At 53.5% G+C, this 23,812-nt stretch overlaps 1 protein-coding gene across 2 annotated transcripts; it reads left to right on the top strand.

Moving 5' to 3' along the window:
- Window positions 1-5,148: 5,148 nt before the first annotated feature.
- PDCD6 (programmed cell death 6) lies at window positions 5,149-20,869 on the top strand. 2 transcript variants are annotated; one of them, XM_022581289.3, is made up of 6 exons: window positions 5,149-5,307; window positions 6,217-6,278; window positions 12,618-12,662; window positions 13,544-13,696; window positions 17,325-17,434; window positions 20,302-20,869. In XM_022581289.3, exons 1-6 carry the CDS (start codon window positions 5,213-5,215, stop codon window positions 20,398-20,400), a joined length of 564 nt encoding a protein of 187 aa, XP_022436997.1. In that variant the 5' UTR covers window positions 5,149-5,212; the 3' UTR covers window positions 20,401-20,869. The 2 variants fall into 2 exon arrangements, with proteins under 2 accessions (XP_022436997.1, XP_022436996.1); XM_022581288.3 differs by having other exon boundaries at window positions 5,150-5,307; window positions 13,544-13,702.
- The last annotated feature ends 2,943 nt before the right edge of the window (window positions 20,870-23,812 follow it).

Genomic DNA, 23,812 nt, shown 5'->3' on the forward strand with positions numbered 1-23,812 from the left:
GTTACAAACTTGCGTTGATTTCCAAGTTCCTTTAAAATCTTACTGTTTGACCTGAGGCATATTTGTTGACCTGAAACATAAAACGTGACTATCTTTTTATTCTTTTGCATCAAAATCCAGAAATTTTGCTGCAGTGTATGTTTAAGTGAAAATACATTTTGGTGCCTGACAGCAAATGAAGAAAACAGACGGTTTCCTCCTAGTTCTTAGGAAGCAAATGGTTTGATATGTGAACGTGTGTCCTGAAGTACTTAAATGACCGAATACTAAGTGAAACTGAGGTGGGTGCACATGGGCTGCTTCCTTCTCCACCTCCATGCAGATGCTGCTTGGGGCCACCTTCCAAGCTCTTGTCTCAGGGTCAGCTTCTGTAGGATCCGGTCCGAGGCAACTGAGTTCATTCATTTCAGATTCTATTTTTGTAGTTTAGGGATTGCCTTTAAAAATTTAAAGTTTGTAAATATGTAAAGCATTGACATGATTTCAAAGCCTGTTGTGTTCAGAGCTCACCTCCTTAGCTGTCCCTCATGCTCTCCTCTCTCTGCTCCGCAGGACCCACTGTTGTTTTTCTTTCTAGTCAGTGTCCTAAGAAAACAGAAAGCAAGTATGTATTTCTGTTGTGTTAGACAGCCGGCCCTGCCCCTTGCCTGCATATCCTGGAGGTCCTTCCTTGTCACTCATCCTATGGCCAAGCCCTCCTCCACTGCACGAGCGTACCTTGTCCCCGGCAGGACATTTGTGTTGATGCCACAGTGAGTAACTGTGAAGTCATTTTCTTAGCCAGTTTCTTAGAAGTGGATTTCTAGAAGTAGGGTTGCTGGGTCAGAGGGCAAATGCACTTGTCGTTTTCTTAGATGCTGGTAAGTTCTCTTCAAAAGGGCTGTGACATTCTGCATTCCCACCACAGTGTCTCAGTCCCTGTTTCCCACAGCTTTGCAGAGAAAGTATGATGGTAAGCTTTTGGATGTTTACCAGTTCAAACAACAATGGCCATATCTGATTGAAACAGATGGAATATATTAAAAACTAAATTCATAATGATAGTTTTAGAAAGCCAAAGGTAACTGAACAAGAAATATAATCGGTCACTCTTGAAAGTAACTAGGGCACTAACCCTGACACTGAAAATGGACAATTAAAGGAAAATGATGAAATGATTATCCTGCCTTTTTTCTACAAATTGCAATTCACGATAACCTAGTTGATCAGGGAACTTTACAGAGGAATTCCGCAGATGAATGAGTGAAGAATGATAGAATTTCAAGGTCACCATTTTGCAATCCTAATATAGTGGTTCTCAAACTTCAGTGCATCAACATCACCTCGGTAAAGAATTCCCAGCCCTGCACCAGAACTTGTGACTCAGTAGGTTCTGGGATTGGGCCTGAGAATTTGCATTCCTAACATGTCCAGGGACCACACGTTGAAAACCACCTGCATGGAATGTGATGTGGCCTAACAAATATGAAGGAGGTAGTTTTCAGGAGAAAATAACTGGCAGAAAGACTGCTGACAGCCTCAGACCGCTTCATTCCAGCCAGTGGGTATAATGAGGAAGTAGACGCCAGGGCATTTAGTAAACTAGGTGGGAGTGTTAACCTGGGCATTTGAGCAGCGTTGAAGTGTTAGGACAGGGAATTCAAAGCTAGCACAGGTACCCCTGAAGCAAGGGAGGGTAACAGGAGGGCTGATCGTTGCAAAGGAATAATGGATGGGGGTGGTTTCCTTATGTCTGTCTGCGACTTCTGAGCCAAAAACAAACCTTCAAACTATTTTCATGAACATTCTGAGACTAAGAAAACCACTGGGGAGTGGGTAGTCTGGAAATGTAAGTTCCTATGGAATTCCGCCAGGTATGGAACCACCGGGCAGAATATTTCATACTGGAAATGTTTTATAAAATGTGTGTTCAAGGTTTCTCAATGAACCCACGTGTGTTAGGGGAATTGACGAACCAGAGAAGTTAAAAAAAAAACGTGAGTCAAGATAAAAAGAAAACAGAGGGACTTTCCTGGCGGTCCAGTGGTTAAAACTTCACCTTCCATTGCAGGGGTTGCGGGTTCGATCCCTGGTCAGGGAGCTAGGATCCCACATGGCCCGCAGCCAAAAAAAACAAAACATATAACAGAAGCAGCATTGTAACAAATTCAATAAAGACTTTAAAAATGGTCCACATCAAAAAAATCTTAAAAAAATAAAATAACATAAAATAGAATACTGCCCAGAGAGATATAATTTCTAACATGTATCAAAAGAAGCAGAAAGGTAAGATATACAGTAAAATATTCAGACCTGCACTGTCCATAGCAACAGCCATAGCAACATGGCTGTTTACATTTAAGTTCACTAAAATTCCACTCCCCAGTCACCATGATCCACTTCACGTGCTCAGTAGCCACACTTGGATGGCTGATAAAGAGCAGTTCCTTCATTGGAAGTGCTGTGGGCCAACGCTAGTGTAGACGTTTGGCAGTTTCTTATACTGAACATCCTCCGTTCAGTAAGTTGACAGCTACTCGGTAAGAAGCCAGAGGGAAAAACAAAACCGGAAGGTCGTTCGCTCTCCTCTGAATTCTGGCAAGAGTATTGGCTGGAAAGGAAGGGTAGAGCAGGGCTCAGTCAGCCTGTGCCTGGAATTCCACGCCAGGCTGTAAAAGGGGAAAGTGACTGAAAAAGGAAAAGTCTCCAGTACCAATGCCAGAGTGGTCCTGATAAGAAAATAAACACAAGTAACGAGCCAGAGTGTCTTCAGAGGGGAAGCTGGTGAGGTAGATAACACGAGATTGTGTGTGTGCACATGTGCACAAGTGCACAAAGGACAGAACAAGGGCACATAAGGTACTTGGTCGTCCATTCATTTAACATGTTTATTGAGGGCCTACTATGTGCCAAAGACAGATGAACAAGAGGGTGGACTGAAAAGTGTTAGGAGTGCTAGCACCCTATGTCTAGAGCCAATGTTTAGAAAAATTCTAAGGATAATAAGAGGCATTTTCCAATTAGCTCAGAGAAATTAGACCAAAGGAAAGGCTGGCCCAATATTAGGGGAGTGTTGTCTTTCAGTTCATTTCTCCTCTCCTCCACGCAGAAGCACTATATAAATGGAAAGCTTAGAACAGACCTGGTTAGGAGGGAACTGAATCCCAAGATAGGCGAGGAGATAGTGGCAAAAGCACATCAATACTTTAAATGACTGGGTCAGCAGCACCATAGGCAGGAAACAGTCTGCCTTTTTCTCTTGTCAGAAGGCGGTCGCCACTGTTGCTGTACATCTTTGTAAGGTGGTGTCAGGACTCCAGGTAACACCTCCCCCACCCCCCGCGCCCAGAATAGATGGCAGCTGTCTGTGGCCAGGACTGCAGGCTAAGCCCTGCCCTAGAGCACAGCACAGGTGCCATGGCCCACGTGTGCACTCCCATTAGCCTCTCAGAGCCTCAGTTTCTCAGGCATCAGGGCTGAGGTGACTGAGGCTGCCTAGTTGCAAAAGCACCAGGCCAGTCTGATGAATCCTAGACTCATTTGTACATATATAGGGGTATACATTAGGGGGGATGATTTTTTTGTTTCAATCTTCGTTTCCTAAATTGATCTCCCTTTCAAGAGTCAGCCTTGCCACCGGTGAGATGATGCAGGAAAAGTACAGACAGACCTGGGCTACAATCTCTTCTTGCCTCTTTGACCTTAGACCAGCATAGTTTTCTCATCAGTAAAATGTGGACCTTGATACCTTGCCACGAGGTGCTGGTGTGAGGATTACACATAGTAATATTTAAACACTAGGGTAGATTCAGTAAATGCTTCTTCCCGTGAATGAATCATTTCCTACCCCTGGAACTAAACGGAAAGCAGAACGGAGCACTTCTGGGCCCCACAGATGGTGCTGGCTGCGGCAGTCGAGGCTGGACTCCATCAAGGGTTGGTGGAACCCGTGACACTGTCAGGAGAGGGAAGCCGAGGCCAGCTGGAGTCGCTGAGAAGTTTCTTGCTGAAGTTTCCCTGTACACTCTGTACTGGAAAACATATAAATTGGGTTGCAAAATCATAGTTACTAATTTTGTAGCTTTCTAGAGAACAAAAAAAGAGGCAGAGATGGGAGATAGGAAAAAATGGGTTTCAGAAACTAGAGATCAAAAAGCTGTGGAAAACTGTAAAAGCATTAGTCAACGAGTGATGTGAATGCTTTATGAGGATAAAACTAGAAAACACTTGAATTCATTAATTCATTAAGTCATGAAAAAAGCCACATTGTTGAGGTTTGTAGAATAATAATCTGTGTATCTTAATCTCTTCGAAGAGTTTTAAAGAACTCTCCAGCATATGCTCTGGTGGTTAGAGGAGAAAAGGGACTGAGGACAATACAACTGGAGAATAACAGCGGGTCAGATACAGAGCCAAAGCGCTGAATAATGGATTCGTGTCCAAGGAAGGAAGTGTCAGGCGCTTCCTTGGTGCTCGGCCCTTCCACAAACCAAGTAGGGGAGGAGGATGAAACGAGTCAGCATGATTGGATCAGGAGCTCAAAATCCTGAGAGGCTGGAAGGCGGCGGGAGCGCCCTGAATGAAGCTGGGCTTCCCTGCGCGGGGTGCGCTGCGGCTCAGTCGGTGTCCAGACGGAGGCGGTGGCGTCAACTGGCCGAGAGGGACACGCTAGCCGCCCACCATGGCCAGCAGGGCCTATTTGGGCTTGGCCACGCACCTGCAGGCCGAGCCGGGAAGCGGCGGGCGCTGTCAGATGCCGGAGGGGGGGCTTCGTGTGCTCCTGGGAAGCGGGGCGCAGGGACGCTGAGATGCGCGAGCGGGGGCGGGCGATAAGTCCAGAAAAACAAGAATGTCGGGCGCGTTCTTCCCCTCCATCACAGTCCTTCCACGACCTTCTTGGTGCAAGAATGGACCATGCTCGAGGGAACCGCCTCCGCCCTTCATGTCCACTCTGCGCTGCGGGGAGCGGCTCCCAACGCGCGTCCGCGACCCTAGGGGTACCCTGGCCTAGGCCACCTGCTGCGCGGTGCCCACGGGACCCAGACACGCTGGCCGGATGCACGGGCGTCGCCTGGCAACAGGGCCGCGACTGGATTGGCTGCGCTCGCTCCCGTGACCGCCCCGGAAGTGGCGTGACTCCGGGCCCCCGCCCCGGCCTAGGCGTAGGCGGAAGTGGAGCCGCCCGGAGCCGTCCGTGTCCCAGGAGCGCTTCAGCCCAGTCGCGCCTCGGCCCATGGCCGCCTACCCGTACCGCCCGGGCCCCGGGGCTGGCCCTTCCGCGGGCGCCGCGCTGCCGGACCAGAGCTTCCTGTGGAACGTCTTCCAGAGGTGCGGCCGGCCGCGCAGGCGCTTGCGGGCCTCCACTGCGTTCTTCTTGGTCTCAGCCCCGGGCCTTCCCCCGCCCCGTGACCCCGGCCTCCAGTCCGGCCTCCTTCCTGGTGCCCCCAGGCCCCTGTCCCTTGCTCCGTCCCCCCACCCTCCATCCTTGGCGTCCTGTCCGGCCCCCTTCCTAGTCCCCCTCGGCCTCTCCCACGCCGGCCCCTGCTCCGTCCCCCCACCCTTGGCCTTCTCTCCGCCCCCCGCCTTGTCTCCCGCAGTCCCCAGGCCCCTCCCAAGGTGCAGAGCTGCCAGCCGGGGGTCGCAGCCCGCTCGCCCTGGGGCTCGGCTTCCATCCCTCTCCCCTCACAGCCGGTGCCCGGAGTTGCTCCGGGGCGGAGGGTCTCCCAGGGATGCTTGTTTAGGGGAGCAGAAACGCAGACTCTTCCCCGGCTGCTGAAATGCCAGCAACCGGGAAAGAAGCCGGGCCGCGGCTGTTGGGCAGGTGACCATCACCGCAGTGCCTTCCGTCCCTGGTCGTCCTTCCGGCGAACGAATGACCCAAAGTGGAGTGACTCATGATCAGGGAACGACTTAGTTATCTGAGAGAATCTTTTCCTGCTTGTGAAAAGGAGAAAACCTGGTGCAGGTGGAATTCAACCAGGCCGAGGGAGGGAGACCTGAGAAAGTGGAGAAGCAGCTTGGGTTTCGGCAGGGAGCGTGCCTGGACAGCGAAGGAGGCACGCTTCCTTTTTCCCCAGCGGGTCATGGGACTGAGAGGTCCAGCAGCCGAAGGGAAGGGCCCAGGGAAGGAAGGGCCAGAGCTAATTTAGGGTTGACTGCAGAGTCAAACCTTTGCTTTCGCCCTCCTTTGCTTTTCCTGCGCTTTGAATCGCTAGCTTAACTGACTCAATTTTGTAGGGTTGACAAAGACAGGAGCGGTGTGATATCGGACAACGAGCTCCAACAAGCGCTATCCAATGGTGAGTGGCACCTGGCCGTCTGGACTTGTGAACCGCAAGTCTGACCACCCGTAGTGAATCACTTTCTTCTTATTTCCCGAATCACTAAGACTTAGTTATCATCTCTGGTTATCATCTCATCTTGTTTTGTCGGGTGGTTTCCTGGTGGTTGTGTCGGTGCCGCTCTGAGTCCTTGCCGAGCGGTTGGGGCAACTGCATGGAGGACACGGGGAAAGCCTGAGAAAAGGAGGCTGGGGTGTCGGCTTCAGGAGCGCAGGGAGCCCGGCTTTGTACGGCAGACATCCTTCAGGTTTGTTGAGGGCTGTTGAACTTCGCAGGTGACTGCGTCTTGTGACTCCTCTGGAGAGGGGCATCAAGGCCCCAGAGACACCGATAGGGGAGCGACTGAGGATACTGGAGGCTCTGACAGCCGGATCGCGGGGAGGTGGGCTTTTCGGTGGGGGATGCTAGTCATTCAGACATGGGTGAGAGGGGGTTACAGCTATTGGTGCTGGTGCTGGGAGCTCACCGTGGAGTCGCCTTGTTGCTGGCTTCAGCATTATTGATCCGTGGAGGTACTACTGAAGACCTTGATTCCATAAATACCTGGCTGTGTGGCCCTTTTTTTAACCCCTCAGATGCCACTGTCTTTTCTGACTCTTACGTTTGTGGTGCCGTCCAGAGGTGTGCCATTTAAGCCAGAAGGGGGTTGGCTTTAAGAGGTAATGAAGATGTTGAAAGGCTCACCTTGCCTAGTGGGAGCAGCTGGTGGTGTGGCAGGCGGACGCTGCCTCACAGCCCTGCGTGTGGCGCACACCACGGATGTTCCCTTTGTTACTGCTGGTGGATTGGTATTTACAGGTGAACACAAGTAATATTTTCCCTAGGGGGAGTCAGTACTGCTTCCAGTTGAGCTGGTTGTTAAAGCAGATGGTTCTTTGCCCTTGAATCAGGAGCCTGCTGGAGAGAGAATTTTAACAGAATTGCCCACAGGATGTTCAGCCCTCCATTCCTAAGATGCTTTGAAATCGGTACCTGGTTTAAGCCCACCGAAAAGTGTGTATCAGGACCGTCTCACAGCGGCCCTGTAGAGTCACTTTTCTTGATTTGCCCTGAGGGATTCCCTCAGCTTCTGTTGGGGCGATGTAAGAACTTGCCCCGTGAAGCAGGTAGTAGCCTAGCCCTGAGCAGGACGGGCGTGGCAGCCCCCCTTCCCCCAACGTGGCCGCCTCACTCCTCCCTGGGGGTGTGGTGCCTCTTGTGTGGAGCAACTGTGATGGCTGTTCTGTCTTGTTTTGTTTGTCTTAACCTGAATCTTGTAACCAGTTACATTTTCTCTTCAAATTAGCTGCTAAAAATTTTAAATTAAACTTTTGGCTCGCCAGTCCCATGAGCTTAGAATTTGAAGAGGTGAATTTTACTGAAAGTCTGAGACCCCTAACTTTCGTATGCTTTTCTCCTCCCATCCAACATGACCAGAGTCTGCTTTCTTTTGCTGTGCCGTGAATATCTTGTACATTCCCTTCGGCCCTTTCTGCAGGAAGGCAGGTTATGAATGGGTACAGATCTCTCGTCCTTCCACAGCCTCAGAGCGCGCGGTGAGCCCTCAGGCTGAGAGCGGGACCAGAATCCGGGTGTGTGCCTGCACCGCTAGGCGCTCGCCCCACCCCTGTGCCGTCCCACCTGTGTCTTCCCGTTGGCGCCCCCGGACGCACAGGTGCCCCGTGGCTCCCACCGCTTGCCGGGCTCTGCTCCTCCCACCCAGGATACCTGCCTTTCCTCGAGGCACCCGCGGCACCTTCCTTTCCTGGATGCTGCCGTTTTCCTCCTCCTGGCTCCTCTGGAGTCGTTTTGCAGCAGTCTCTGCCTACCGGGCATCAGCTTTTGGAGGAAGCTGGTCGAGCTGGTCTCTTGTTTGCAGTCGTGTCGTGTCACCTCTGTCACCAAGGATGGACACAAGTCAGTTCTCTTCACTGTCCTCGAATTCCCATAGCTGATACGATTGGAGTTATTTTTGACTTTTGATTTCTCCCCCAGGATTGGGCTTCTTTTTTCATATTAGGACTAGAATATTAAGCTATTTCAGGAAATCAGTTTAATTAGCTTATTACTGGTGGGAAAACTGGAGGTTCAAAGTAGCATGGTTTCTCTCTGCAGTGAGATCTGTGCCTCTGATGCGCTCTGTTAAAATCCAGCTGAAACCGCCCTGAAGAAGTACTCGTGGGTCTTGTACACTGAGTCCTTTATGCAGCTTGTCTCCCCGGAGCGCGTCTGAGAATGACTGCTCGGTTAAGAGGTGTGAATAGAGACAGGACTGTCTTGCCTGCTGTTTGAAATGACATGTCACAAACTGTCTTCAGCTAGGTACTTTTTTTTTTAAATATTTACTTTAGCATTGTTCCTTGGAATTATAGGAAATTAATTTCGCTCAAGCCTCTTTTTTTGTGCTTCTGTAGGTTTACATTGACATAACATATTGATGTATTTTGAGGAGGCGTTTTTCAGCTGGACTTTAAATAATAATAAGTCATATATTCTTTTAGAGGTATTTTTAGCAAAATAGATTTCAGCTCTTCTGGGGATCCCATATTGACTAGCAGTGAGAGAGATCAGACCACATAAGCCGACAGTTCCCTGCCGACTGCCCATCGGGTCACCTCACTGTCACTCCGTCATAGGCCCAGCCTATGAGGCAGCGGAGGGTCTGGGGCTTACCTTCTTCACCCTGCACCTGCTGTGCTCAGAGCCTGCACGTCCCCGAGGAGGGCCTGCCTGCATGGCTGCTGGCCGCCTCCTGGAACTTGCTGCCCCTCTGCCTGGGTGGCTCATGCTTGCACTGCAGCTGCGGCAGGCACGTGCTCCCTCGCTGCCTGGAGCTTCCCTGGTTGACAACACATGCGAGATGTGGTCTCAGCTTTCAGTGGAGGATTAGGGGCGCCCTGTGCAACTCCCCGGGAAGCGGGTGCCTGGTCCCCCCAGATTTTTCCCCGTGCCTTTTCCCTCTGCTGATTTTACTCTATGTCTCTTGCTGTAATAAACTGACTGTGAGTTTTGTGAGTCCTAGCGAGTCATCAAGCCTGGGGGTGGTCTTGGAGGCCCCCAACACAGCCTGTTGTATCTGCTCGTCCCAGAAACCTGTGCAGCAGAGTTTCAGGTGGAAGCAGAGGAAGACAGGGTTGGCTTTATTCCACGACCTCGGCCTTGGGCAGATCACACTCTGGGACAACTGGAGGCTTAGCCCCTCCGCCTCGGGCCCAGCCCATGTCCACCAGGTCCCACATCGCCTGGTACAGAACCGGAGACATCACTCATCTATCAGAACTGAGTGTACAGTTTCACTGTGAGACACTTAGGTTGTTTCTGATTTTCTTCGATGTAAATACTGTGGTGATTTCATAGAACGAGTTTCTGGAAGTGGCGTTTATCAGCTCGAAACCTGTAGGTGTTGTTATGGCTATCGATGGTGTTCAGATGGCCTTTTGAAAGGCCGTATTTCCAGTCGTGGCTCTTTGAGGCCGTAGTTGAAGGTGACTGGTGGGATACAGAGTTCGTGACCCTGAAGAGGCACAAGTGTCCTGGCCGATTCCATGCGAGCCCGTAGAACTGCTCTCACCCCTTCCTACTTGGCTCCGCTTGCGGGAAGAAATGCCCAGAAGGGCTGGGAGTCCCAGATCTGATGCAGTAAAGTGGAAGGAGATCACCAGTGGTGCTGTAAAAAACAAGTCTGTTTTTTTCCCCCAAAGATTCCAGATAAACAGGTATTTCAGTGTGCGTTTGCTGGATGCCATGACGACTTAGCCCGTTATCTCTCACTGAAGTCCAAGTTTGTGGTAACAGGTTGCAATTTCAAGAAAGAAAACTCTCTGGAGAGCAAAAAAACAGAATATACTATCACAGAGCAGAGCGGGGTTTTTTCTCATTTGAGAAGGGATCAGATATAAATTCTTTAAATCATCTGTGTGCTTGACGGTTACAGGGGAAAGTGCTAAGTGTCCTGATGTTGACCCACCCCTCAATGGAGCTGCGACCCACTCGTACCCAAATTATGGGTGAAAAAAGTTATGTGTACTCAGTTTACATGGAAAATACTGTGTATGTTTCTGTTTTCTTTGGTCTTTTCAGATGAAATTGAGGCAAGACTTACAGAAACAGGAACCATATATTGTATTTCTAAGTAAAAGTCTGACAGGAAATCTTTTGCAAGCTGCTGGTTGTGACATTCCTAGACATGTTGTTTACTGGGAATGTTTGCAGTTGGGGCTGGCCTGGAAAATCTGGGTGAGGGTCACTGGCACTGAAGGGAATCTCGCTGCTCGGTGTACCCTGTATTTCCAGTAGGCTCTGTTAGACATGCTTGTCCACATTGCAGTGCATTTTCTTACAGAAAACTGCAGATTTTCAGGCCGACGCTCCAGTGTGTTTAACACTTAGTATAACTGGAATACTAAATGTTGCCCTCACTAGGGGCTGTGAAGCTTTGAAGTTTAGTCTGAGAACCAGGCCACAGGGCTTGCCATGAGCTAAACAGTCAATTAACTGTTGGCTATTGTGATTATCCCTTGGTTTCCCTGGAGAGTCAGGCCCCGTTTGGGTAACAAGGGCGGGCCAGGGGAGGCACCAGGAGCCTGCCTCCACCTCCCAAGCTGGACAGCCTGCGGGTCTGCTCTCCACCCCTGACTCAGCCCGGGGTGACCTGCCACTCTGCTGAGCCTCACGGCCCTCCAGCTCGGCTGCCGGTTCCTCGGGTCCACACATCCCTCTGCCGGGCCTCACCGCGCGAAGTGCCTGTGTCTGCCTCATCATCTGACTATCTTACTCGTGTCACTTCTGTGGGAAACGCGTTCGGCCGAGTCATTGGCCAGCGTGGCACAGCCGGATGGGCAATGGGCGCAGGCCGCTTAGCGGGGCGGTCATCGAGGGCTCTCAGGTCACAGCCTGCGTCCGAGGCGGAGGGAAGGCGGGAAGGAGTCCAGCCGCTGCGTTTGGTTTCTCGGGCTCCTGGTCCTGGTGGGTTATCTCCTGTGGAAACACCAGCCAGGGCAGCTAGAAAGTCAGGAACGGTGAAGAAGCGACACCCTTCTGTGCACATGGAGTCCCCCTCTCTCTCTTGGCTTCTCTGTAGCACAGTTTCTTTGTACACTGGTTTCCAACGATGCTGACCTTTTCTGATACCTTTATATACATCCTCCTGCCTGCCCTCCCCCAAACGCCTGTAAAGTCTGCAGAGATGCACACCAGTGCCCAGGGTTCCCCGCTGCGGGCCAGGCTCAGGGCGCCGCTGGAGCGGATGCAGTGACCGAGGGGCCTAGGTGCGGGGCGCTCAGGAGGGCTCCTCTGAGGAAGCCTCGTATAAACGGAGGCGTAAGGAGAGGCAGGGGTTGAGGTGAAGGTGTGCGTGTGTTTGGGGGGCCATGCTGGGCGTCGGGAGAAGCGCATGTGGGCCAGGCCGGGGACGTGCTCAGAGCCCAGTGGTCGCGGCCAGGCAGGAAGGGTGCTGCCTCATGTGTGGCCAGGGGATGGGACTCTGCCACCCAGAGCTGAAACCGTCTGTAGAGAGGGAAGAATGGGGGGATGGGGAGAGACGCTGCTCTCCCGCCCCATAAAAATGTTTTCACGTTGTTTTTAGTGAGTATAAAAATTGGTAAAGGTGCAAATCACTCTGAAAACAGATCCTTGGGCATAAGGGTACCTGGTGAGCAGTCCATCATCACAGTGGATAAATGGTTCTCAATCGTCAGATCCATCAGTGTCAGCAGGCTCCTTTATGATAGATATTCGGTAACATCCCCTTTACTGCTCTGCAGTGAATTGTGGAACAGTGTGTCCTGCCTTTTCACAATTCCAGAGAAAATAGTATGCTGCCCAGACTGTCATTTTAGGAGAAAAATGTAAAGCATGGTTTCACGGTGTGCTTTCCAGCAGGGTCTCTGCACGACGTGTGCAGCTGCCCCGGTCCTGGGAGCAGTGGTGCCCTTGGGGTGGGATTTTCTGAAGTGGTAGCTGGTGACGTTCTTAGCACAGCTAAGTGCCATCTTCTCAGCTTACCTGGTGCTGTGGCCCTGGGAAGTTCAGTGAGTATTAAAATAGCATCTCTTGGTTATAAGGTAAACATGAGTGAGCTTCCAGGTGCAGGTCTTCCTGAGCAGCTTTGAATGCCTGGCTGGACCTGAGCGATTCCCCGGGCAGTGTGGACAGGACCTGACAGACCCATCGTCCTGGGGGCGGCGTCCCCTGCGGAGAACGAACCGTGGCTCTAGGTTCTTGATGTTGAAAGCTAATTACTTATTTTCTCTGGCTTCTGGGGTTACAACTGGGGATTCAGAGTTTCTTCTCTTTCTTAATTTCTGCTCTTTGTTTCAGGCACCTGGACTCCGTTTAATCCAGTGACTGTCCGGTCAATCATATGTAAGTAGGGGCAACACCATCCTGCCTTTGCTTCTGAGCTGATTTCTCATCCGGAACTGCCACCCGCCCTGGCCCTTCACTGAGTCTTTACTTGGAGTGGACTGTCCAACCCGTCCTTCTTTTCTCAGTCTAATGATCTCACATACTTACGTTTCACACGCAGTCACGTCTTGCATGCCTGTTGACTAGAGGAAGCGTGCGAGTTCTCATGTGAAATGTCTCTGAAGTGGAATGTGCTTGTGACCAAACCAAGAACACTCAGATGACCTGAAAAGAGACCAAACGGTGTATTACTCTCTCTGTAGCAGTGTTTCACACTGAGTTTTTATCCATTGTGCCTGCAGCTGTATGTAAATGTAGTTAGAAGTTTTTTCTTATTTGGACCTGGAATCAGGCTGATTTTTTTCTCGGTGAAAGGCAGGCCTTACTAAAAAAATCTAAAGCCAATAGTCCTGTTCTCATCGGAGTAGAGGCCTCCCTCGCCCGAGGACTCTTCTGAGCCCCCACTCGGGACTCGGGTCCGCTGGGGGACGGGGGGAGGCTCCAGGAATGGGACCCGGAGCTGGGAGGGTTGGGGTGGGCCCCTCGACGGCTCTGCACTGCGGCTCCAGTTCCTTCCTGAGCGCGGGTGCGCCCTGCCGCCGTCATGCTTTTGAGGAACCTCCTTCAGTGTAAAGCGTTTTTATTGTGGCTCCACCAGGGTGTTTGGCTCGCATGCCTCATGTCCACCTAGCACGATTTAGGGCTGTGGCTGGGTCACCACCAGCACCTGGGGACCCGCTGGCCGAACACCAGGCTGGGTCCCGGAGGAGCCAGGCCCGCCGGGGGTGTGGGCACGCCTCTGCTCTAGGTTCTTGCTGATTCACGCCCTTCCGTCTCAGCCATGTTTGACAGAGAGAACAAGGCTGGCGTGAACTTCAGCGAGTTTACTGGCGTCTGGAAGTACATCACGGACTGGCAGAACGTCTTCCGCACCTACGACAGGGACAACTCGGGCATGATCGACAAGAACGAGCTCAAGCAAGCCCTCTCAGGTTTTGGTAAAACACTTGTCTTGACTGCGTAGCTGTTTCATTTTGGAGCCAGGGCCATAAAGTTTACCTTGTTACTTCGTTTAACTTAATGATTTTGAAAGCAGTCTGTGAAATCTTTGTTTACATGACACGGTTTATATTTTCCTGTTACTTACATCGTGAAGGCTGATATTTGACTTGGAGGCTTCTGTACGGTTTTTCATCCAAAATGAGATAAGGGCTATGCAGTAGTTTGTCTTTTGTGAAGTGGAGTGATGTCACAGGCACATTGAGAATGTGGCTTCTGAAACAATTTAAAGTGAACGAGTCAAAAGAAAACAGTGTAGGGCTATTTATATTTCCTGACGTGAAAATACACAGAAAGAAGGTACAGTGCCCACAGGGGACGAGCCCGTGAGTTGCGCGGAGCGTAGGCCTGAGTGTGGAAGCTCCCATTCTCAAGTGCATGTCAGCACGCGTGCCAGCCTGAGTGTGTGCCGTGCTGTGAGCAATGTTCACGTGGTGCCTTCCAGAGCATGCCAGCGGGCCTTCTGGTCCAGCGCCCACGTGGGCCTGAGGGGAACTTGGGATTTGTCATTTATGGAGGGAGGACTGTGTTCGTTACACCAACATTCTGGCTTGTTTGACATTCACTGGGCCCTCTGTTCGCAGGGCCCTTCTGGTAGATTACAATGTGCTTTATTCCGACTGGTTCAGTGTTTAATAACACAAAGTACATTTTGTTTCTTGTGGCTATTAAGGTGCTTCTGCCCTCCCCCTCTCTTTCTCTGGGCGTGTGCTTTATGGCTGTCCTCTCGGTTTCTCTTTCTTGCTTTAGAGGCTCTGGGACCCCACAGGAAGCTTGTGTTGTGAGCCTGCCACGCGTGGTTCAGGCTTTGGGCAGGACATTGACCTCAGGTTCTCTGAATTGAAACTTGGAACGCAGCTGACCTTGCTGTGCCTCAGGTGGGGGCTGGGAGGGAGGTGGCCCCCGCAGAGCAGTCCTGGGCAGGAGGGAGCTGGAGGCCTGGCCGGCTGGAACCTGGACCCTGTGACTTAGCTTCCAGACTGGTGACCTCAGGTGTCCCCGAACACAGTGTTTCTAACCTCATCAGGCCCCGGAGCTCTCTTTTGACTTAGTGCCGGTGACCCTCGCGTCCTGGGAGCTCACGTTGGAAACGCTGAGGTCGACAAGCCCCGGTCAGACCTGGGACGTTTGTGGCCGTGGTAGGTCCGCGGTGGTCCCTCAAGGTCACGAGCCGACAGGCCCCGTCGAGCTGGGCACAGCCGAGATCCTTCCTGACTTCCAGCTTTTCCTGGAAAAAGTAAATATCCGGTTGCAGCATTTCTTCAGTTATTCCAAAAGGTTTCTGCCTGTGATTGGTCCGCCATTTCCTAGGGCCTTCTCTGGAGCCTTTTCTTCCACACAAGGAGTGTTGCCATCCTTTCGCAGGTTACTTGTTAGTAACTGTTAGGAAATGTGCCCCAGGAGTGAAATTTCCTGTTCTGGTTTCACTCCTAAGAACAAGCGTCTGTCAGCCCAGCTGGGGGCTGTGCTGTAGCCCAGCAGATGCATGAGGGAGTCGGAGGTGCGGGGGGAGGTCAAGCCCTAAGGTGTCCTCTGATCTCTGCTAGTGCCACACAGGGTCTCAGGCTGCCCTGGCGGGGCTGTGACTGACCAGCGCACCTGTTCATCATTTAGGCTCTTATTCCTAGTATTGCTACATGCCAGGTGCAGAGACCTGGAAATAAGAAGGTGCATAAGGCCTGGGCCTCATACTCTGCTAGTGTGTGTGTGGGGAGCTGACAGCCCCATCCCCAGCAAACGACCCCGTCCCGCACCCAGCCCCTGGCAGCTCAAGGCCAGTGTGGTTTTTATAAGGAATTTATTTCACGAGAGTGTAGTGAACCTTCACTTCCTCCTTGCTCGCTTTCAACCACTTTCCATCTTCCTGCTGCATTTGCTCTGCCCCCCCTTTTCATGCTGAGGAGTCCGAGCCGGCACCCTGTCACTTCATCCCTGGAGCCCCAGCCTTTGGCTCCCCTGACCGCGTTAGCAGTGTGTTTACAGCCGGGTCGGCTGAGTTAGGCCCCATCAGGTCTCCGGCAGCCTCCGCCCCTTTCTTGGTGCCGTTGGCTCCGTGTAGACACGGGTGGTGCCCTGATCCGGGTCTGTCCTTTGCCATGGTTACTGACTGGCGTCTGGCTTTTCTCCCGGTGCTGAGAGCAGGCGCTGGATGCCCAGTGGAGGTTGCTGGTTCTCAGGAAAGAAGGGCTTGTTCCCTCCACTGGGCATCTGTGCCCTGGAACTGCAGCAGCGGGGCCGGGGGACACACAGTGAGGGGCCAGCAGGGTTTCCACCTGCCTCACTGACCCTAAAATGGTCTGCTGAGGGGGGTTCATGTCTTGGGTTTTGGAGGGAGGAGCGGGCCCAGAGGCCCAAGAGTCCCAGCGGCCAGTGGAGCCCTGTCTGATTCTGGAGCTCTGCTCTCCCTGCTGCTGTGTCTTTGTCACCATCTCGTGTGTCCTTTCCCAGCCTGGGCAGGAAACCATTGCACAGCGATGGCTTGGGCGGACACTGCGCTGTCACGGTGTCCCAGGCTCACCCTCACCAGCCGGGCCTCTGTCTCTCTGGGCCACAGGCACCGGTACCGGGCGTGAGGGGGCGCCCATCCAGCACCCGCCTGTCACTCTTTTCTGAGTTGGGGTCCTGTCTTCTACTCAGCTGCAGGGCAGGGGCCCTGGATTTAAGTCACAGGACGCATAGAGCGCGCTGACCTCTCTGGAAAGTACTGGCACGTGTTTGCATGTGTGACTCTTTCAGTAGAGTGAAGTGCTTGTGCAGGTAATTAACTGTGACGTTCACTCAGACAGTAGGTGTACATATCCTTGCAAAGATTCCAGCGAGACTGAAAACCAGTAAAAATATGTTGGCACCTGGATCTTGTCTCCTGAATAAGTAAGGAAACCACGGTCACACAGGTGGTGAGGTTAGGAGGGAAGGAAGGGGAAGGGCTTAGAGCCGCCCCGGGGCGTCCTTGCTGGAGGCCTTCCAGGACGCCCAGCAAGCTGAAGGTGGAGTCACCTGGGTGACCCTTGGAGAGCTTCAGTCTGTGTGAGGCCACCTTACTCCTCACGGCCTCCTGTCCTGACCTCCTGTCCTGACGTCAGTGAGCTGATTGAGGTGGGGGAGGGGCCGTCAGTCAACCTCCGCACGAGGTCTTAGAGGTCTTAGCTTTCGAAGCCTCCTCCAGCAATGAGTAACCCAGGGCAGCCCAGTTATTCACAGCTTCACCATTAAGTTAATACCGTAGTGAAATTCAACAATAAAGGGCTGTTAAGGAGGCTAACTCCACAGGGTCCAGAAGACCCCTCGGGGCGTAGGGGCACGGCACTGGGGTTGGTGTGAACTGGTGACTGGGTTACTCCGGACCCTCCAGGAAGGGGCTGCTGGTCTCTGAGTGAGTCCCTCCTCGGGGTGGGGCCGGCACTGCACAGTGGCCACCAGGCTCTCAGTGTGTTGCAGTGCGCTTGCAGCCGGGGATCCCTGGGGCCCATGTCCCCTGGGGCCCATGCCGTGTTCTCTCGGGAGGGAGAGGCTGGGGTCTGGGGAGAGAGCGTGGGTGCTGACTCTGCTCTCCTCCTCCAGGGTACCGGCTCTCTGACCAGTTTCACGACACCCTCATTCGGAAGTTCGACAGACAAGGACGGGGGCAGATCGCCTTTGACGACTTCATCCAGGGCTGCATCGTCTTGCAGGTACCGGCTGCGCGGGGCCCGCAGGCGCCGACTGCGGGAAGGGACGGGACGACGAAGCAGGCGAGCAGGAGTCAGACACGGAAACTGGTTCCGGAACTTAGAGAAGTTAGCGTGCTGTTTGGAGGAGTAGCTGGTCGTTCTGTTAGACGGAGGTGCAGACAGCAGGGCCCCTCCTGCCCTGGAAGCACCGGGAGCTGTCCTTCTGGAGGGGATCCGGTGGGCATGCATACCCTGCTATTTTGGTGTGTCTTATTAGAATTGGGTAAGCTGCTGTCGTGTGCGCTGCTGGCTCCTAAGCTCGGAGCCGTGCCCTGAGCACAGGGGGCCCTGTTCGGGTGTTAGAAACAGTGTCTGGCAGGGCTGGCGATCACAGTGACCACCGCCTCGCGGTTTCCTGCAGTGCTTCTGCGGATCCTTCTGCGGCCTCCCTGCCTTACCCAGGAGAGAAGTAAGTGCAGGCCTGGACAAAGCACCCAGGGGAGCCCCCCTAGGATGGAGGGCGCGAGCGCTCGCACCCACGCTGGCTGTTCCCGCACAGGCCCTGCTCCTGTTTCTAGGTGGGGAGCCAAGGCCCATAGAGTTAAGCTTCAGAAATGCAGTGAATTGGTATAAACCCTAATGTCTTGCAAAACTTTTCCTTTTTTGACAAATCTCAAAAAAAAAAAAAAAAAGGGCTTCCCTGGTGGCACAGTGGTTGAGAGTCCGCCTGCCGATGCAGGGGACATGGGTTCGTGCCCCGGTCCGGGAAGATCCCACATGCCGCGGAGCGGCTGGGCCCATGAGCCGTGGCCGCTGAGCCTGCGCTCCCGGAGCCTGTGCTCCGCAACGGGAGAGGCCGCGGCGGTAAGAGGACCACGTACTGCAAAAAAAAAAAAAAAATAGCAGAGACAACAGTATAATGAACCCATGTGCCCATTATTTAGATTCAGCAGTTATCAGCTCATGGCCAAGTCTACATAAGACTCTGTGACACCCTCCCTCTTAATTCTGTCACAATTCCATTTATGGGAAGCGAATGTGTTTTCCGTAAGTATTTCAGTAGAACCTATCCCCGAAAGATACCCTTGCACTTCGCATTCAAATCGAGGTTACATCTTGTTGGTTTTAGAATCCACAGAGGGGTGTGCTAGGCATGAGGTTATCAGTATAATTTGGAATTTGGGAAAGCATTCTCAGGTTTTTTCCCTGTTAAAGTGATACTTCAGTAAGTGAAGTTTCTCTGCCTGGTCTGCTGTCCTGATTTCTTTCCCGGGGAATCTGGGCCCAGCAGTCCCTGTCCCTCAGTGACGTGGAGAGCATTTAAGCCTCACGTCTCTGAAAAGCGGAGAGCCTTACCCTACCCTGTCTCTCCCTCTCGGTGTCTGGTGAGGCAGGATTACATGTTTGCAGTGTTGTCGGCACACGTTAGGAACAGGTGTAGTGTGAAAGTCTCTCAGTAGGATCTGCGTCTGGATTGTTGTGGGCTTAGGATTTTCATCTGAGGTTATGTCCCATAAGTGACCACCTCATCCTTATATCTCTGCCTAAGAAAGGGTCATCACATGGCAGCATTCAGCCCCCAGAGTAGCAGGATCTGAGTCCCCTGAGGAGTTCACGTGGCACCTCTGCTCGTCTGTGAGCTGAGCACAGGGCAGCCGGGAGGCTGCCCGCAGCTGGTCATTGCCTCTGGGCCATGCTGGAAGCCTGCTGCTGCCCTGCTCCCTCCCAGCCTTGGAGAAGGAGCCTAAACGCTGGACAGAGGTGGGGAATTGAAAAGGAAAGGCTAAGCTGCAGGCCACATGTAAAAAATCCTCAAAAGCCCTCAAAAGCGTTTTCTTCTCATCTGCCTCTTTCCAAAAAGAAAAAGGCTTTTTGAAAATTGTTTTCTACAAAGCAACGTGGAAACATGTAGAAATCTTGGGAAAAGACAGTTAAGTGTAAAGAAAGGGAAATCACCCATCGGTCTCCCGGTGGGAGGTTACTGCCGCTGGTGGTTTCTGTGGCTGACGCCCGTGTGGACTGTCACCTGTGTCAGTCCGTATGCTGTTGGCCGTCAGCCTGCCCAGCACAGGAGAGGGGTGGAACTGGAGAGACTGAGGTGCAGGGGACACGGTTCACGGGCCAGGCTGCAGCCTTGCTCTCGGCCCCTGGGCAGGTGGATAGGCGACCACCAAGGTCACGATGAGCGTGGGGCACTGTCTTCTGTCAGGAGGATTCTTCAGAGCCTGCCACGGTTGCCCAGCATCTGTCATTTGGAGTGGCACTTACCTAACCGTCCCTGCTCTCGGGCGGCCAGGCTTGTGAACAGACTGAGGTGGCGCCCTGGGGGTGTGGTCAGACAGGAGGTGGGCGGGCGGGCCCTGAGCAGGGAGGGCGGCTGGGCATCAGCCAGCGTCCTGGGCTGGCACGAGGTCATCCTGCCCTTCTGGCCCTGCGCTGGGCTTCCCCTGTTGGGCGGCAGGTTCTAGAGGAGGAGCCCAGTGGGGGCTGGTTTCCCTTTGTCCTGAGCGGCAAGTGGCCAGAGCAGAGGTGAACCTTCAGGGAGGCCCCCCAGGAGGACAGCCTTCGAGTGGGAAGGGAGGACCCAGGCTCACCACCAGGGACTTGGGAGGCCAGGTTCTGGGGCCAGAGGGCTCCGCCAGGACCCAGGGCCGCGGTGCGTAGTGGAGCTGGGCTGGCGGCCCACCCGCCTATGCGCTGCTGTCCTGCATCTCCTGGGTGGACCGGCCTGGCTTTTGAGGGTGGTCGAGGGCACCTCGCCCGTGCCCCTCTGCGGGCAGAGACGTGAATGCTTCTGAAATTGGGTTCCTGAATGCCCTTTTACCAGTACAGTTGGTTCCTTCTGTTTGATAAGTATTAGATCTAAACACCTGTTGTTTTTTCCTCAGAGGTTGACAGATATATTCAGACGCTATGACACGGACCAGGACGGCTGGATTCAGGTGTCATATGAGCAGTATCTCTCCATGGTCTTCAGCATCGTATGACACTCGTCTCTTGCGGATACTGACGGGACTTACGGAAGAAAAGACTGAAAATGCCAAATCTCTTACCTGTAATGAAATGGTACACAGATGCGTTAGATACTGTTCCTCCTTTAAATTTTGTATGATTACCATTTGGGGACCCAACTGTACATATGTGGATAAGCTGGTTAACGTTTTGCAATTGTAACAGTAGCTATATCATTACTTAGATACACACATTTGGTTTGAGGCTGTTTAATTGTGCCATGAGGTGCGATACAGTAATGTTACAGGTACTTAGCTTGCAGAAACTCATCACGTGCTTCTCTAGGTAGCTCCAGTTCTGGAGTGGAAATACTGTGTTAGCCAATAGGGATTTAAATAATACGGAACTTGCACAGAAGGCTGCTCACGTGCCTTACTTTTTAAAGGGGTTTATCGTATTCATTTGAATGTGCAGCGTAAGCAATAAAGCACATGTGCCCTTGTCCCCATCCGTCTCAGCTCTGCTCACCTGGAGCTCCAAGGGGTCCGGCACCTTCTGGGGTGCACCCTGGCTCTGCTCGTGGAAGTCCCGAGATTCATCCATCCACTATGACAGGAGGTGGTTTGCATTTCGTGAAACTTCTTTGGAAATACAAACCCAAATTTGATTTAGAAGGGAATGGGTTTTCCTTCACTTACTAATGATGCACCTCTGTGCCCTCTGATCGACTGTTAATTACGGTTTTTCACACATGAAAGCAGAAGGAGGGATGCGGTCAGCCCCCCACGTGGTGGGCGCACAGCCAGTCCCAGGGTGGCCCTGTGCCTGCCCACACGGAATCGCTTTAGGCTCTTTCTGTCCCCTCACCCTTTAAGTGTGCTTCCCCAAACCAGGATTTGGGGCGGGGGCTGTGAGGACGTTGGGATTCTGGGTGGGTGGCAGTGATCTATAAATGGGTCTGGGGCATCAGAAATTGGGTATCCGTGGGGTCTGTTTTGGGGGACCTGTGCTGGTTGGGGATGGAGCCTGGGGGCTGTGGGTTTCTTATCTGTGGTATCTGATTACAAGGAATGTCACTGACCACACGACTGGGGTCGAGGTAAAGAATCTGTGTGGCTCAGACTGGCCTTGTGAGCTCATGGAGGAGGGCCCAAGGGGGTCTCTGAGGATCTCCACGCCTTTCCATTTGGGTGCCTCTCTGTACTTCAACACACTTGTGAGGACAGCAGCCCACGATCCCAAGTTGTACTCCAGTGAGGTCAGTCCCCAAATTCCTGACTCCGTGAGGCCTGGGACCTCCAGGTGCCCAGGTGGACTCTTCCAGCTGGTGCCCCACTGCCTCAGCCCAAACCGCCCCTTAGCCTGTCTCCCTGTCCCCCACTAGACGGAGCTGTGCGTAGCGGGGGCCCCTCCTCCCCCCGGGAGGCGCTGTGCTCATCTGTCCCCTGAGCGCTGGCCTGCAGACACCCCAAGCTCAGAGTGAAGGCGGCAGGTGTCCAGCCTCTGCGGACTCTGCCCCCTGTGACGTGGGAACCCCGCCCTCCACGTGCTGGCTTTCCTGTCCACCCCTTCCGCCATCCTGCACCTGTGGCACCTTGGGCTCTGGGTTCATCCCGGATTCCCAGGAAGCTGGAACCCCTCAAGCTGGTCTCAGGCAACGGCAATTCATGGCTTCAGCGCGGAACCTGCCCAGTACACGGTTTAATCTCCGAGGATCACTGGGGGCCTGACAGAGCAGACCCTGAGAGGCCTGCTCTCAAACGCATGTCAGCCTTGGGCAGGGGATGGTGCATGTGTGATTAGGTGCCTTCCTTGATTCAGGGAAGTGAGGGGAAGGGGAGATGCAGAATGTAAAGAAAGGTCTGACTGTGTGTTACAAATATACTCGGGTGAGAGGCACAGACGTACTCGGGTCAGAGGCACAGACGTACTCGGGTGTGTGGCACAGATAGAGGTGGGTGGTACACAGGTACAGTCAGGTGTGTGGTAGAGATACACACTGCACAGACCCTCAGTGGAGTCTGTGGCCTGAACCAGTGGACGCACGTTGAGGAGTGGGTGGGGACGTGGCTGCGTCCCTGGAAGGCACGAGCAGCAGATGGGCTTAAGGTCTGGGGGTTCCGTCACGAGCCCCAAGCCCCTGCCCAGGCGGGCGTGCAGCAAGATGACTCCTTTCCGCCAAGGCCGCACCTGATTGGTCTAGCGCCAGTCGGCCACACGGGGGCAGTGCTGTCCCGCCTGCAGGGTTGCCTGACCCTGGTGCTTCATCTGGATCCAGAGGGGTGACCTCGAGGGACAGCCAGCGTGGAACTTACAGAAGCAACAGAGAAACCAGAGGGAGTGGGGGTCAAGTGAGGGTGGCAACACGTCTGCGGCTTTTCCTCCAGCAGGGTGCTCCGTTCTCAGGCCGTGCCCCGCCCCCTGGGAGTCGGGGCTCAGGGATGGGGCAGAGGAAGCCGGCCTGGCCTCTGCCCGTGGTGCCTGTCCGTCTGCACCTGGCGCTCCACCCCGGCCGCCTGCTCTCACGCTTCATCTCTCCACGTGCGCCGTGTCCTGATGAACCAGCTCCCCGTTTGACTTCTGGGGACACGAAGCATGTGCCCAAGACTCCGGAATTCTGGCCCAGGTTCAAAGTCGGTGCTTCATGAAGAGGAAATAGTCCAGGACAGGTAGGACGGACTACCTGTGGCCACCACCCTGGTCACCACTAGCCACCTCAGCCGGCTGGGAGAGTCACCTTCCCGGTCCAGGTGAGCCTGGTCAAGGGAGGACCAGGTGGGAGGTCCGGGGCGGGGGTGGAGGCTGTCACCCCTCACCTGTGGAGGGTCGGGGGCTGCAGGCAGAGCTGATGTCAGATGCACACTCTCTGCAGTGTGGCTGAAACAGTCCCCATGGAGTCCCCACTGGGTCCTCTTCCTGTCCCTGAATTCCTCTGACCACGGCCCCCAGCCCACAGGGGCCGCCCTGCTGCCCTGGAACTCGAGGACCAGAGGGGCTGGGGCACCGTGTGCCCTCCTCACCTCACACCACCTGACGGAGGTGGACCCAGGCCAGCTCGGAGTTCACCGCGTGGCTCCATTTAAGAGCACGTGAGTGTGCGAGGATGTGTGTGACTGTTTGATCAGTGTCCAGACTAGAGGCTCCAGGAAGCCAGCCCATGACTCCAGGTCTGCCCCTGAGTGGGAATGTACGTACCTGGTGGGAAAATGGGTAAAGGTGGAGATTCTTACCCGTTGTACATGTGTTAAAATATACGTAACATAAAATTTAACATTTTAACCAGTTTTAAGTGTACAGTTCCCTGGTATGAAGTACACTGACAGTGTTAGCAACCATCACCACCATCCACCTCTGTAACTCTTCGTCCTGTAAAACTGAAACCCTGTCCCCGTAAACATCCCTCCCCCTCCCCCGGCCCCCGGCCCCACCGTCCTCCTCTGTCTCCAG

This window comes from Delphinapterus leucas, chromosome 3 (genome assembly GCF_059928025.1).
Source record: "Delphinapterus leucas isolate spDelLeu-1000000601 "Yukka" chromosome 3, BTC_Dleu_Yukka2, whole genome shotgun sequence".
NCBI lineage: Eukaryota > Metazoa > Chordata > Mammalia > Artiodactyla > Monodontidae > Delphinapterus > Delphinapterus leucas.

What these genes read in the sequence shown, in the direction of transcription:
- PDCD6 (XM_022581288.3), top strand. Translation starts at nt 5,213, where the DNA reads ATGGCCGCCTACCCGTACCGCCCGGGCCCCGGGGCTGGCCCTTCCGCG. An exon ending in CCAACAAGCGCTATCCAATG is followed by an intron (nt 6,279 to 12,617) that starts GTGAGTGGCACC and finishes TCTTTGTTTCAG; the next exon opens with GCACCTGGACTCCGTTTAAT. An exon ending in GCAAGCCCTCTCAGGTTTTG is followed by an intron (nt 13,703 to 17,324) that starts GTAAAACACTTG and finishes CTCCTCCTCCAG; the next exon opens with GGTACCGGCTCTCTGACCAG.